Source organism: Amblyraja radiata, chromosome 8 (assembly GCF_010909765.2).
Source record: "Amblyraja radiata isolate CabotCenter1 chromosome 8, sAmbRad1.1.pri, whole genome shotgun sequence".
Lineage (NCBI taxonomy): Eukaryota > Metazoa > Chordata > Chondrichthyes > Rajiformes > Rajidae > Amblyraja > Amblyraja radiata.
The window spans coordinates 13,122,560-13,139,317 of record NC_045963.1 but is presented as its reverse complement, the minus strand read 5'-3'; the positions used below and the strand labels follow the sequence as shown (position 1 = coordinate 13,139,317).

At 38.8% G+C, this 16,758-nt stretch overlaps 1 protein-coding gene across 7 annotated transcripts in view; it reads left to right on the top strand.

Annotated features, from left to right (window-relative positions):
- Positions 1-16,758, top strand: part of eml6 (EMAP like 6) — a 192,328-nt gene that overhangs the window by 25,641 nt on the left and 149,929 nt on the right. For all 7 annotated transcript variants that reach the window (XM_033025217.1, XM_033025216.1, XM_033025214.1 and 4 more), the window contains exons 2-4: positions 12,803-12,962; positions 13,621-13,719; positions 16,554-16,622. In XM_033025217.1, coding sequence (XP_032881108.1) covers positions 12,803-12,962; positions 13,621-13,719; positions 16,554-16,622 — 328 coding nt within the window. The remainder of the gene's footprint in view (positions 1-12,802; positions 12,963-13,620; positions 13,720-16,553; positions 16,623-16,758) is intronic.

Sequence of the window (16,758 nt, the reverse complement as noted above, 5' to 3'; positions counted from 1 at the left end):
GCCAAACCAAGCAGTGATGCAACCAGTCAATGTGCTCTCTACTGTACACCTGTAGATGTTTGAGGGTATTTTTTTGACATGCTGAATCTCCTCAACCTTTTAAGGAAGTAGAGGCGTTGATTGGCATTCTTTACGATTGCATCCAGATGCTGGTCCAGGACAGATCTTTAGAAATATACTCGCCCAGGAACTTGAAATTGTTGACTCCCTCTACCGCCAACCAGTTGATGAAGAGAGGTTGGAAGATCCTCGACTTTCCCCTTTTAAAGTTAACAATCAACTCTTTGGTCTTGCTGAGAATGAGAGTAAGGTTGTGTTCTGGCAACATTCAATCAATTTTTTGATCTCCCTCCTATACTCTGGCTCATTATTACCTGTTATTCATCCAATAACAGTGGTGATGTTGGCAAATTTAAAGATGGCATTGGAACTGTCATGAGTATACATGAGTATAGAGTGAGTAGAGCTGGGGACTGAGCATACACTTGATGGCAGGAGAAATTGTTGCCAATTCGTACTGATTGTGTTCTGCTAATGAGGAGGTCGAGGATCCAGTTTCATTGGGGTGAGCAGAGGCCCATTTCCCTGAGTTTAAAAACAAGTTTGGAAGGGATGATGGTGTGGAACGCCGAGCTGGGGTTGATAAACAACAGCCTTATGTATGTGTCCTTATTGTCCAAGTGGCCCAATACAGAGTGGAGAGCCAGTAAAATTGCATCCCCCATCGATCTATTGTGGCAGTAGGCAAATTATAGTAGGTCCAGGTCCTTGCTATTACAATTTGCCTACTGCTACAAAGCACTTCTACACCATGGACATTAGTACCACTAGTGGGTAGTCATTGAGGCATGTCACCTTGCTCTTCTTTGGATCTTCTTTGGAGCTTCTTTGCAGCTGATTTATTGATATTCTTATAAAACAGGTGGGAACCTTAATAATTATAGTAATAGGTTGAAGATGTCCACAAAAACTCCAGCTAGTTAGTCCGCTCGGGTTTTTAGAATGTGGCCAGGTAAATTATTAGGGCTGGATGCTTTCTGATGGTTACAATGCAATCGGGAGCTATGGGGGCCTGACACGGCACATTGGTGTTCTCCCTCTCGAAGCAAGCTTAGGACACATCGAGTTCATCCGGAAGTGATGCCATTCTGTCCCTTAAACTGCAACTTGATTTTGCCTTCCAGGAAGTTATCGAATGCCTGTCTCGCCCAACTGAGAGCAGAAATGTTTCTTTGCCATCCTAATGGCCTTATTGAGGTCATACCTGTACTTCCTATATGCTGCTTAGCCATCTGAGTTCCGTTTTAAAAAAATTAGAATGTGATTTATTGTGACTTGGACCACAGTTAGTTAAGAGCACCCGAGCCATCAGAAAAAAAACGCAGGTTCTACGCAGAATTGTATTTATCCAAGAATCCAAAAATTGAAGTTTCTGAAAAATTGTACCATTTTAGTAAGCCTATGTTGTAATGTTTAAAATGATATGATTTTAAAAAGGCTAAAAGTTGTGTTGGCAATTTGCATCAAATCCAGTACCTCAAGAGATTAATTCACATCTGCATGCCAATAATTCAGCTAGTAATTTCTAACAAATCGATCTGTTCAAATTGCATTGATTCTTTCACTTTTAATTAACATAAGGATAGTGCTTTTTTTGTTTGTTGCATTTTGCTCATTTGTATCCATCCTGAAGGGTGACACTTTTCAATTGTAATAATTTGGAGACAGCCAATTCCAGTCTTGTCACTGGAAAGGTAGACATGAATGAAGTGTGTTAGGTGGAAAACTTGCAAAATGTTTTGACCGCATCGCATGTTAACATATGGCACAGCTGTGTTTTAAGAAGACTGACATGTATGTTCTTTGGTTTTACGTTAACCTTGCATTGTGTACAGGTAAATATTGCTATACTCCTAGAACATTTTTCTGTCTTTGTTATGTTGCGCTATAGTGCTTCAAAATATTTCATAGCTGTTATGCATTACTATGAAAGGATTAGGGGGGGGGGGGGGGGGAGACAAATCTGACAGATGGTTAGAGTCCAGATTATCTAGAGTGGTGAAATTAATGATTTTGGGGGGGGGGGGGGGACTGAGAATTGTTTTTTTAAGCAGTCATCTGTTGCAAATTGATCACAAATCCATATGTTGCATCCTATTCTGACTACAGTTATTCTACTTTTCTTTTGTATTGATTCATTTTATTTTATGATTATCTACAAAAATTGTGAAACGATCACCCAAGGCATTTGCACCAGTTTAATTGGCTTTTAAAACTCGGGTATGCAAATAATTGAATTAAATAAAGAAAATCTAGTTGACTGTGGGTTTATCTCAATGTTTACAATGGTATTTTTTAATTTCAGATTATTAAATAGAAGCTGGTGTCCCATACTGCTGCTAATGGTTTATCGATGTACGTTATTCCCCAATGACATATTGTTGCGTTTAGTGATACTATAATTGTGGTTATTTTATATTATGCTTGCTGCTGTTGGGAATTGCTGCTTGAAATATATACATTTAAATGATGTGACGGTTAAAGTTGATGAGAAATTGGTCATAGTTAATGATGCAGTTATTTTTTGTTTTTATCATTTTAATCGTTATTTTGTGAGGATATATTTGTTGAAGTATATATTTGTTGAAATATATTTATATGTATAAATATTTATACATAAAGGTTTGCAAATAATACCAAACTTGAAAATGTAATGAACAACGAGGAGAATATACTGAAGAAATGGACAGACACGTAAATGAAATATAATGCAGAGGACAAAAGCAAAATTAAGTATTTTTGGATGAGTTTAATATTGTCACGTGTACAGAAGTACATCGTAAAGCTTTTTGTTACATGCGATCCAGTCAAAGAAAAGACTATACATGATTACAATCGTGCTGTCCGCAGTGTACAGATAAAGGTACAGACATACCTCTCTGTAAAAAAGTTGTCATTCGAGTCCCTTTTTAAAGCATTTCCCTCTCGGCCTTTGTCCTCCAGTTTAAAGACAGGCTACTCACCTTATTATTGCTCCTCTTGATTTTATACACCTCTAAAGTCATCCCTCAATCTCATATATGCCAAGGGGGAAAAAAATGCCCAGCCTCTCCTTCTAAACCCAAATTTTCCAAATACACATGACTTGTTTTTAGATCCTTTGCAGTTTAATGACGTCCTTCCTGCAGAAGGGTGACCAGAACTGGACAGTACGATAAACATAGCCTTACAACCTCTTGCTCAGCTGTAACATGATGTCCATTGGGTCTTTGGCCCAGTTGATCAAGATCCCATTGTAATCGTAAAATGCTTTACTGTCCACTATGCCACAAATTTTAATGCCATTTACAAATGTAGTAATCATGCCACCTGCATTCCAATCCACATTGTTCATACTAATAATGAAAAAATAGTGAACCTAAACCCAATTCCTATAGCAGACCATTTGTTGTAGGCTTCCAGACTGAAAATCAATCCGGAAGAAACCGGAGCACCCGAGGATACTCATGCAGTTACAGTGAGAAAATGTGAACTCCACAAAGTCAGGATGAAACCCAGTGCTGTGAGCCAGCTGCTCTACCAGCTGCCCAACTGTGCCACCTTGCTTTTCCAAATTCCTTTCTCGCAGAATCCCCTCCAGTAACCACCCACCAATGTTGTAAGACTCAATGGTCTGTAATTCCCAGGTTTTTCCTTGCAGCCTTTCTTAAATAGAGGCAAAACATTAGCCTTCCTCCAGTCTTCTAGCATCTCACTGGTGATACAAATACCTCTACTAGAGGTATCAGGTGATCAGGTCCTAGGGATTTATCTATCTTTTATGCTTTATACGACTTCCACCACTATCTCTTGTGTGATGTGGACTCTCTTCACGACACCTCTGTTAAGCTAATTATTACTTCTCTAAAGTTTGATATTTCATAGCTCTGTTTCTAATAATGTGTTTTTGCATTTGTAACAAAAAAAGAGTCCCTTTGTGATCTTACCAATTCTACAAATTGTTCATTTGGTTATGTAATCAGCTTGATAACATCACAGCCAACCAACAAGAAGCATGAATCCTCTATAGATGATACTACCTTTTGAAGTTGGAGAAATGCAAGTGTCAAAATATGCTTTGTGTGTTAATTCATATGGAGTAACGACCAATTTAAATAAACTGTATGGATTTTTTTTAGTATGATTAATTCCAATATCCAAATTGCAAGTCAATTTCACAATCTAGAAACTATTTGTATAATAATATTGCACTGTAGTTACCACCTTCCTCCACATGGAAGCACTGGAGTAGAGGGTGTATGCACAGAATGAAAAGTATACAAATACGGTTGTCTTTCTGAATCTGACAGTGGAGGTTTTTAGGTAGACAAAAACTGCTGGAGAAACTCAGTGGGTGAGGCAGCATCTATGGAGAGAAGGAAATAGGTGATGTTTTGGGTAGAGACCCTTCTTCAGACTGATTCTCCCCATAGATGCTGCCTCACCCGCTGAGTTTCTCCAGCATTTTTTGTCTACCTTCGATTGTTCCAGCATCTGCAGCTCTTTTTATTTATTTATTTATTTTTATTGAAAGCATATGTACAAATGATAATAAACAACAAACTGGTGACAGAGTTCTGACATAGCTTCAATTTTTAACGTTTTTTTTTTAAGAAAAGAAATAGAGAAAGAAAGAAATAGGAGAAAGGAGAGCAAGAAAGAAAGGAGATTACAAATATAATAATTGTGGAGATAGATCCGGGAGATGTTGAGTATAGTTGTTGATCCAACCCTAAACTCAAGTTGTGACTTTAATTTTGTCTTAAACCAATTTAATTTTGTAAAAATTCAATAAATGGAGACCATATTTTGAAAAATAGTTCTGGTTTGTCAATTAAGTTCTTTCTTAAACAATGGAGTTTTTTATGACTGTATTGAAAACTAAAATTTTAAAGATGCCAATTGAATAGTGATCTTTACCTGGTTCAATTATCCCCTGCCTCGTGTAAGAGAATGTTGCTTTGATTTTCTCTATGCAGCAGCATTCGTGACAGTTCTAAGGTTAAGTTTAGTTTAGAGATACAGAATGGAAACGGCCCCTTCAGTCCACCAAGTCCATACCGACGATTGTTCATCCATTCACACTAGTTCTATGTTATCCCACTTTCTCACCCACCCCCTACCTATTTGGGGGAAATTTACGGAAAACAATTAACCTGCAAACATCTTCAGGATGTTTGAGGAAACCGGAGCACATGGAGGAAACCCTTGAGGTCATGCGAAGAACGTGCAAACTCCACACAGACAGTACCTGAGGTCATTATAAATAGTGTTTTGTCAGTGAAAGCAATATAGCACTCCTTTTAATGTGACAATTTGAATAGTGTAGTAACAGTTAACATAACATGCAAATTGTGGCTGCAGACTTTGACCACTGAGTCACTGAAGTAAAGACAAATATTTTAAGACTATAGACGTATTGATATCAGTAATTAAGGTTTCCCTCTTCTGGAGATGCACTGCCATTTTTGTTCCTCTCCAGCATAGTTGCTTGTCTTATTTTTCCTCTCTCCTGTCACTTGCACTCTTGCTCTTTCTTCATTCTCTCTGACTGGACCCTGTTTGTTTCTCCCCACCCCCCCCCCCCCCCCCTTAACATACCAGCTGCAGTACTACAGACTGATGCTCTTGAACCTGCCAATCCTTGAGCCAAGGTATACTAGCTAAAGGCAATGTTAATATTAGCAATGTTACAACATTTTGAGATTTTAAAAATCAAGTCTGCAATTTATCCCATCAGACAAAGCATAAAAAGAAGTTTAATTTGACACCCAATTCACTTTCATATATTCAGTATTAAAAATGTTATGGCCATTTTCATACTCTGAAATTAGCATCTTGTTCCCTATTGCTTTTCCATTGACTTAACTCAAAAGCTGTGATCAATGACAGTCAAAAGCCTATAACTTTCTTAAATATTAAGAGAACTGAATGAAATTTTCAGTTATTATAGATTGAAGCATTCTGAAACAAATATGAAACAATCTTACTTGGATGACCTGAAATTAGTTATTTACCCAATTGTAGCTAATTACAAAATGCAATTACTAGATCTAAACATCTATCCATTTCTTAAGAAAAAGTTATCATTTTTAAATAGCCTAAGAGTCCAAATAACATTCACACAATAATTCACAATATAACATGATTTTTAAATCACATGGTCATGAATTTATAGGCCAAATGTAAGGAATTTAGTGTTTAATTCCCGTAAATTAATGGCATTTTAATCATCTTGCGAGTGTGTTTTTGTGGAACGCGCTGGTTTGGAACGTTGCGGTTGCAGTGAATTTAAACCCCATGTCGGCAGGAAAAATACTGCCGGTTCGTATATTTACATAATGAAATTTTCGCAACGTGAAATTTTGATTAAAGGCACCCTTAGAAGCAAGTTTATATATAAAATAAACGGCTTTCCTTTACCTGTCCCGTACATGAAATCCGTCCCCGTTGTCGGCGTTGACGGCTTCAGAAGATTATATTTAAATTACTCCTGTTCGTAAAATATTCAGTGCAGTTTAAAAGAAACTTAATAAAACGGCAGTCGAAGCGATTACTCTTTAGCAGCTAAACAGCCTGACAGAAATCGATTTCCTCAGGCTGGAGAAACAAGGCATTTTAAACCCGCCCCCCTCTCAAAGGCGCCAAAGTCGCGCCCACGGGCAGTGACAGATCTGCAGCGCCGCTGAAGGTAAGTTTTGTAACATACCTACTAATATTATCGAAGTGGGAAACAAAAATCCAGTTATATCAGGTCCTTAAAACTAGGATGAAAATTAAGGGTGCACATAACACAAGGAAGACAAATTCAATGCTAGCATTTATATCTAGAGGACTGGAATACAAAAGCAGAGATGTAATACTGAGACTCTATAAGGCGCTGGTCAGGCCACATTTTGACGTTCTATGACCAAAGTTGGGCCCTGTATCTGAGGAAGGATGTGCTAACTCTGGAGAGGGTCCAAAGGAGGTTTACAAGAATGTTTCCAGGAATTAGTGGGTTGGCATATGATGAACGCTTGACAGCACTGGGCCTCTACTCGTTGGAGTTTAGAAGGTTAAGGCGGGGCCTCATTGAAACTTACAGAATAATGAAAGGCATAGATAGAGTGGATGTGGAAAGCATGTTTCCGCTGGTGGAAAAGTCTAGGACCAGAGGTCATAGCCTCAGAATTAAAGGGCGCTCTTTTAGAAAGGAGGTGAGGAGGAACTTCTTTAGTCAGAGGGTAGTTAATCTGTGGAACACTGAAGGCCGTCAGTGGATATTTTTAAGGCAGATATAGACAAATTCTTGATTATAACGGGTGTCATGGGTTATGGGACGAAGGCAGGAAAATGGGATTAGGAGACAGAGATTGAATGGTGGAGTAGACTCGATGGGCCGAATGGCCTAATTCTACTCCTATAACTTGTGACACAAAAATTGAAGGTGTAGTGAACTGTGAGAGAGTAGTAATGGACATCAAGGAATTGTAAAGAAACAGTATTATCTGTTTTTATGTCAGATTCTCAGCAAGGTCCAGTTTTCTTTAAAAAAGTTTCAATGATTTGTTAATTAGTGAATGGAATTGGTGTCTGTTGACATTTATTTAGGTATTGCACCTTCAACAGAGAGAACAGAAGAGGCATGACAGTAGATGCGATTAGGTTTTTACCAGTGGAAGAGTCTCAAATGAGGGGAAATTAAAGATATGGACTTAATGCAGAGGTATTATTCTATATGTTCCGTATCAGTTCCTGTAGATTGGAGGGTAGCTAATGTTATCCCACTTTTCAAAAAAGGAGGGAGAGAGAAAGCAGGGAATTATAGACTAGTTAGCCTGACATCAGTGGTGGGGAAGATTCTGGAGTTGATTATCAAAGATGTAATAGCGGCGCATTTGGATAGCAGTAGCAGGATTGGTCCAAGTCAGCATGGATTTACGAAGGGGAAATCATGGTTGACAAATCTTCTGGAATTTTTTTAGGATGTAACAAGTAAAATGGACAAGGGAGAGCCAGTGACTTTCAGAAAGCCTTTGATAAGGTCCCACAGGAGATTAGTGGGCAAAATTATGGCACATGGTATTGGGGATAGGGTATTGACATTGCTAGAAAATTGGTTGGCAGGCAGGAAACAAAGAGTAGGGATTAACGGGTCCCTTTCAGAACGGGTCCCTTTCAGAATGGCAGGCTAGTCGGGTGCCGCAAGGCTCGGTGCTGGGACCGCAGCTTTTTACAATGTACATTAATGATTTAGATGAAGGAATTAAAAGTAACATTAGCAAATTTGCAAATGACACAATGACACAAATGACACAAGGGTGGCAGTGTGAACTGTGAAGAGGATGTTAAGAGAATGCAGGGTGACTTGGACAGGTTCAGTGAGTGGGCAGATCCAGTTTAGTGTGAATAAATGTGAGGTTACCACTGGTGGCAAAACCGGGAAGGCAGATTATTATCTGAATGGTGTCAGGTTTGGAAAAGGGGAAGTACAACGAGACCTGGGTGTCTTAGTACATCAGTCACTGAAATTAAGCATGCAGGTACAACAGGCAGTGAAGAAAGCTAATGGCACGTTGGCCTTCATAACGCGAGGAGTTGACCGTAGGGCCCTGGTGAGACCACACCTGGAGTATTGTGTGCAATTTAGGTCTCTTAATTTGAGGAAGGACATTCTTGCTATTGAGGGTGCAGCGTAGGTTCACGAGGTTAATACCCGGGATGGTTGGACTGTCATATGATTAAAGAATGGAGCGACTGGGCTTGTATTCACTAAAGTTTAGAAGGATGAGAGGGTATCTTATAGAAACATATAAGATTATTGAGGGATTGGACACGCTACATGAAGGAAACATGTTCACGATGTTAGGGGAGTTCAGAACCAGGGACCACAGTTTAAGAATAATGGGTAGGCCATTTAGAACTGAGATGAGGAAACACTTTTTCACACATAGAGTTGTGAATTTGTGATATTCTCTGCCTCAGAAGGCAGTGGAGGCCGATTCACTGGATGCATTCAAAAGAGAGTTAGATATAGCTCTTAGGACTAGCAGAATCAAGAGGTATGTGGAGAAGACAGGAACGGGGTACTGATTGAGGATGATCAGTCATGATCACATTGAATGGCGGTGCTGGCTCGAAGGGCCAAATGCCCTACTCCTGCACCTATTGTCTATGTATGTTAAAATGTCTTGTTGTAGAAGGTGGTGAATTTCTGAAATTCTGTAGTCGAGAGGGTTGTTGAAGCTAGATCATTGGAAGTATTTTACGTGAAGATGGTTAAATTTTTGAAGGTTTTGAAAATTGGGGGTGATGGGGTGTCTGGAATTGGTTGGCAGACCGGAAGCAAAGAGTAGGAGTGAACGGGTCCTTTTCAGAATGGCAGGCAGTGGCGAGTGGAGTGCCGCAAGGCTCGGTGTTGGGGCCGCAACTGTTTACCATATATATTAATGATTTGCAAGAGGGAATTAGGAGCAACACTAGCAAGTTTGCGGATGACACAAAGCTGGGTGGCAATGTGAACTGTGAACAGGATGTTAGGAGGTTGCAGGGTGACATGGACAGGTTGAGTGAGTGGGCAGATGCAGTATAATATAGATAAATGTGAGGTTATTCACTTTGTCGGCAAAAACAAGGGGGCAGATTATTATCTCAATGGGGTTAGGTTAGGTAAGGGGGAGGTACAGCGAGACCTGGGTGTCTTTGTACACCGGTCACTAAAAGTTGGCGTGCAGGTATAAAGAAAGCTAATGGAATGTTGGCCTTCATAACAAGAGGATTTCAGTATAGGAGTAAAGAGGTTCTTCTGCAGTTGTATAGGGCTCTGGTGAGACCATATCTGGAGTATTGTGTACAGTTTTAATCTCCTAATTTGAGGAAGGCCATCCTTGTGATTGAAGCAGTGCAGCGTAGGTTCACGAGATTGATCCCTGGGATGGCGGGACTGTCATATGAGGAAAGTTTGAAAAGACTAGGCTTGTATTCACTGGAGTTTGAAAGATGAGGGGGATCTTATAGAAACATATAAAATTATAAAAGTTCTGGACAAGCTAGATGCAGGAAAAATGTTCCCAATATTGGGCGAGTCCAGAACCAGGGGCCACAGTCTTAGAATAAAGGGGAGGTCATTTAAGACTGAGGTGAGAAAAAACTTTTTCACCCAGAGAGTTGTGAATTTATGGAATTCCCTGCCACAGAGGGCAGTGGAGGCCAAGTCACTGGATGGATTTAAGAGAGTTAGATAGAGCTCTAGGGGCGAGTGGAGGCAAGGGATATGGGGAGAAGGCAGGCACGGGTTATTGATAGGGGATGATCAGCCATGATCACAATGAATGGCGGTGCTGGCTCGAAGGGCCGAATGGCCTCCGCCTGCACCTGTTTTCTATGTTTCTATGAATGGCAGGACAGGCTTGAGAAACCAGGTGGGATTTTTTGTGTTCTTATATTTTTAGACTACCATAAACAGCAGAGTGTTTAGTCGTATTGATGGAGGGAAAAAAAAGTTGGTAGGATACCAGGCATATTTCCCCATACATTATCAAAATAATCAAATAGCTGTTAAACATGGGATATTTTTTGTAATAGAAAAATAAATTCCTTGAAAAACTCAACATGTCAGACAGCATCTTTGGAAAGAGCAACAATTAACATCTCAGGTTTAGGGTTTACACTTTTAATTTGACTTGAGATAATAGCTAAGAATAGGTAAGATGTTGATTAAATTCTATGAGGAAATGCTAAAAATCATACATGGAATTATTTGGTTTCTGCCTGTTGAAGAACTTTGCAAAGTTAAGTTTGTTATTATATTGGAAAGAAAATCAATGTCATCAATGTGAAAGACAGGGGCACAATTAAATTGAGAGTTCAGGTCACAGCTTTGGCACCTACGCTTTGATTATGTGGGGAATGTGCAGATGTGGGCAGTTGAGTAGTACACGTGTTTGTGTCAGCACTTGTGTCATTTCATCTTTTGACACAAATTTCTCTAAAAACGTCTTAAAAATTATGTTGGGTCCCTTGCATATGAAAAGTGTCTTGTGTTTGCTTCATGCTCAACTGCTAAATTAAAATACATAAATGATGCTCAATGTGTTTATAGATCCTTAAGAAACATTTGTGGTCTTGGGAACGACAAATGAAAGAGTTACGAAGCAACTCTGCTAAGGATCGGTAGGAGCACTTGTGCTTCCTGTTAGCATAGAATTTGTATTGGGTTTCACATTTTGATGCTCCAAATCCCCTCTAATTTTAATGTTTAATATTAATTAAATTGCTTGACTTGACTTGAGAGCATGGCTGATGCTGGAAGAGCATTGAAATGATTTAAATCTGAAAAAGGGTCTCGACCCGAAACGTCACCCATTCTTTCTCTCCAGAGATGCTGCCATTCCGCTGAGTTACTCCAGCATTTTGTGTCTATCTTTGATTTAAACCAGCATCTGCAGTTCCTACCTACTTCTTCCTCATGTACTCAAACTCTCTTGCAATGACGCCTAAAATACTATTTGCCTTTTTAATTCCTTGCTGCATCTGCTTTCAGTACGTTATGTCCTTTGTGCGTCAATGCCATCACCATTTAAATAATATTCAGCCTCTGTCTTTTCCTTCCAAATTAGCTATGTTACGCAACCAAAATGTTTGAGTAACTCAATTGGTCAAGCAGCATCTCAATATGGGTGATCTATTCTATAAGTGTTTAGATGTGAGGCAATCTAACTGAGAATTAACAAATTCTAACTGGATGAGAAAGACTGGTTGTCAGGAGGATTTTCTCCCTGGCAGAAAGTTTTGAGTGAGAGGGTAACTGTCTCCGTATGCAATTTGAGTGCTGAGATGAAATGAAATGTCTTCAACAAGTAGGTGAAGAACTTGGGGCATTCATTTCCCGTAGAATTGGAGATGAAGTCACTGAAAATATTTGAGGAGAGTTCTACATGCAAAATGCCAAAGTATAGGTGGAGATAGCAGGAATGTAGTTGAGACTGATAGAGGATCAGCCGTGATCGTAATGAATGGTGGAGCATTCATAAGGGATGCAATGGCCTTTTCTTGCTCTTATTTTCTGTGTGCTTTCAATGTTTCTGCACGGTCCATCCTAATACTTTGCTCTAGTTGACACATTGCATGCAGGTATAATTTGTGTTTTGGTGATGTCTTTATTATTTATTTTATTCCGATTATATGTTTTATTATTCTTGTTAATCTCTGTAAGGTGTCCTTGAGATTTTTGAAAGGCGCCCAAAAATATAATTTATTATTATTATTATTATTATATTCTGTGATGCAACCCTTTGAACCAATGTTGATTGAAATTTATTTTCTGTTAGACTGTAACCGCAGTGTCTTCAATTGTGTCTATACACAATTTGACATTGTGTGCGCTATGCACAATTTTCCATTTTGCATCAATATATAATTATCTGAAGTAGTCTATGGAATAATTCTTTGCTTATTTTACCCCATTGAATTTACTAACAATCATCAATTTATTTCTGCAAATTCAAAATACAAAGCTCAAAATAGAACATTAGAACTTCAAAACAGTATTTGAACAAGTGCTTACGTGTACACTTAAGAGCAAAAACAAAGTACCCGAGCAGCTCAGTGGGCCAGGCAACATACTGTACTATATGTCGAGGGAATAAGTTAGGTGACTTTATGGGTCAGAGCATTTCTTCAGACTGCTGCGGGGTGGGGGGGGGGGGGGAAGAAAAGAGGCAAATGAGTGATCTGATGTATCAAAATCTAAAATACAACAAATGTTTGCTCTCATTTGTAGCCTTGCTTTACATCCAGAAAGAAGTCTAGTTGCAACTGGTCAAGTCGGAAATGAACCCTATATCTGCATTTGGGATACTTACACTGTACAGATGGTTTCTATTCTGAAAGACGTTCATACACATGGAATTGCCTGCTTGGCTTTTGATTTTGATGGACAGGTACGTGTTCATGATTGGAGTATTCACTTATCTGGTTAATTTACAACCTGAATTCTGTACCATTTAAAAAAAAAAAATAATAAAAAAAAAAAAAAAAAAAAGGAGCTCCATTTGTCATGCCCATAACCGAGTTCTTTGCTGAGAACACCTGACTATTTGGCATCTTGATTGATCTTTTTTTCTTTATTTTAATTAATGTTTAATTAATTTTAGTACTTCAAATTTATCTTAATTTTCTACAATTTAAATCTATTTGAACAGTTTTGGGAAACTTCTGGTTATCAGACATATTTTAAAACACTTGAACGACTTTACCAGCTATCCAAGGGGCAGGGACTTGCTGTACTTCACAGAATGATTTTGCAACTCCTAATTGGCCAACTGCTTCTGTAAGGTGCGAGAACTTTGGGTAGTAGGCTCCGTCTGGTGCAATCCCAGCCAATATTAATCGTTTTGGCATTGGCATACAGATCTGAGGGAAATCTTATGATGTAAGTTAATCATTGACAGCAATAAATACTCAACATCAAGAAGATGATTTTGCCCTTCTCAATAATTAAGGATGGCACAGTGGCGCCAGATTTGATTCTATCCTCAGGCCTACTTGAGTATTCAAATTTTATTGGCTTAAATAATGAAATAATTATTTTGTTTTTAGCGCTTAGCTTCCATAGGACTAGATGCCAAAAATACAGCCTGCATCTGGGATTGGAAAAAAGGGAAAGTAGTAGCAACATCAACTGGTCACTCAGACAGGGTAAGCATTCAAGATGTTATTTGGTTTCATACTTCCAACCGTTATCTATTTAGCAATGCCGCAGGTCAATGAGAATACAATATAAGAAAATAATTTTTCTAAAAAATATTTTGGTTTTGTGTAGCTTTGCTGTCCGATGTAATCTTCTGAATGACATGTGCGGCTCTCTTTTGCCCTTGCCTTATCCCATTGACTGCACAGGTTCTCCTTTCTGCTTGATCTGTGTGTTTGTCTTCATATTTAATGTGCTTCTCCTCTTGCTTAATAATAGCCAATTGTCAATGCCATCGTTGCTTTGGTTTCAAAAATACTTTTTATTTTTCATTTCATATTTGTCCTGTATCCTCTTCTCCACATCGCTACTTTCGCTACTCCTTAAATGGTACATTTATTCTCATGTGAATTTTATTCCGAGTAGATTTATGTAGTTTCTCTGTCCCAGCCTATATGTCTGCTTCCAAAACAGACAGTGAATTAAAGCTTTGGCTTCCACATCCCATCAAACTTAAATATGATTTTGTTGCAGCCCTTTCTTTGCAGTTAGTGGGTTTTTTTTACTTAACTGATTATCATGGTTTGCTTCTTAACCTTGCAATATTTCAATAGTTAAAATATTAGATTAAATCTTTACAAACATTATTCCATTGTAGCAAAAATATTAAAACACTAAGTAATATTGGGTGCACTTTAGAATAAGTTTATACATTCCAATGACTCTTGCAGCTTCTATTTGAACCTATTTTGCATTTCAATAATGTGGCTGATCTGATCTTTGCTTAGCTTCAGTTTCCGGCCTGTCCCCACTATCCTTTGTATAAATCTATTTCAATCTTGAATATGTTCAAAGAATCAGCATCTACAGTTCTGTCAGAAGAAATTGCTCCTCTTACTTTGCTTTCTCCCTCCTTCCCCTCCCCTTCCCAGTTCTCCCACAGCCTACTGTCTCCGCCTCTTCCTTTCTTTTTTCCAACCCCCCTCCCACATCAGTCTGAAGAAGGGTCTCGACCCGAAACGTCACCTATTCCTTCGCTCCATAGATGCTGCCTCACCCGCTGAGTTTCTCCAGCATTTTTGTCTACTTTCGATTTTTCCAGCATCTGCAGTTCTTTCTTAAACTGGACATAAACATAGATGGGTTGATTTGCTTACAACACCAAAATTGGAGGAGTTGCAGATAGTGAGGAATGCTGTCAGAAGATACAGCAGGATATGGATCAGCTGCAGAAATGGGTGGAGAAATGTCAAATGGAGTTTAATCTGAACAACGGTGAGATGTTGCACTTTGGGAGGTTGTATGGAAGGAGAGTGCATACAGTTAATGGCAAGACCCTTAACAGTATTGATGTGCAGAGGGATCTTGGAGTCAAAGTTCATAGCTCATGGCACCACAAGCAGATAGGGTGGTAAAGAAGACATATGGTATGCTTACCTTCATTTTTTGAGGCATTGAATAAATGTGTCAGGATGTCATGATGCAGCTCTATAGGAATTTGATTAGGCCACATTTGGAATATTGCATGCAGTTCTGATCAACCCATTACAGGAAATATGTGGAGAGGGTATAGAGTAGAATGCTTTTCGATTTACCTGAATGCTACTAGATCCCTACAGGGAGGGGTTGGATAGACTTAGAATATTTTCTCTGGAAAATCGGAGGATGAGGGGAGACTTGATGGAAGTATGTGAAATTATGAGGCATGGATTGGGTAGACAGTCAAAACCTTTTCACAGGGTGGAAGTGTGCAACACTAAAGGTCATGGTTATGAGGAGAGAGGGGGAAAGTTTAATGGAGAGGTGCGGGGCAAGTTTTTTATACCATGAGTTGGGGGGGTGGTGGAGGCAGATACGATAGTAGCAGTTAGGAAGCTTTTAGATAAGCACAGGCAGGGAATAGAGAGATATGGATCGTATACAGGCAGATGAGATCAGTTTAATTCGGCATCATGTTCCGCACAAATGTTGTGGGCCGAAGGGTCCGTTCCTGTGCTGCACTGTTCTATGTTCTATTAATCTCTGCAATATGATATACCTTTCAATTTAATATGCTCCATAATTTCCTACTTTAGTCACAGATAAATCATTCCTTTTTGTAGAGTCGTTATTCTTCAATAGTGAATATATTTGAAAGTAATAAAATATCTCAATGCCTGCTCCGCTTATGGTTCCATGTTTGTACAGGATTGACTGTAATGTGAAACAATAACTGCCTCTAAATTATCAAAAGCATCAGCATAAGTAATTTGTAACCAAGTTTTAATATATTTAAATATAAACAGCAAGTTAAATGTTAAAACTCTGACCATCTGGTATCCAATTGTCCAGAAATGCAATCAGTTGGAAAAATGTCCTGTTTGGCACACAAATATGCTGGTTTATGTTTTACTGTAAATGAACTTTATAACAAAATCAATGCTCAGATACCTGACTGATACCTGGCTTCAGAGAAGTCAGGTTAATTCCTTGGGCAAAATATGTAACACCACTTAAGTTATAGAGAGCTTATCAGATCACAGACTGTCATGAATTCTCTAGCACAAGATTACGTTCTTTCTCAACTCCTTATTGTGCTTCAGTTGCCCACCTTATGTTTCACTCTTTCCTTTTGTTGTACTTCTCATCTTCCTCTGTTTGTTCCTTCTGTCCGACCTGGTCTGTTTAATCCTCCCTCAACCTTCCCTTGGATGGTTTTGCTCCTTCTCTCTCCCTCCCTCCACCCTGGTTATGGATTGATAGATATGGGTGGTTATATATAATCCTTTGGGTTATAACATGATACTATTTCTGGAAACTAGTTTCGGCATCAAATAGAAAAATAAATGTAATCTCTTGGCAGATTTTCGATGTGGCTTGGGATCCTCATCAACCAAACAGACTTGTTAGCTGTGGAGTGAAACATATTAAGGTAAATTAAATGGGTGGATCTCATCATTCATGTACAGAAATACTGATATTAAATATTGCCTTCTTCAAACTACAGTTGTAACTATTTATCTGTTTTAATTGGCTTTGGTATTTTAAAACTCTAATGCTGATACCAT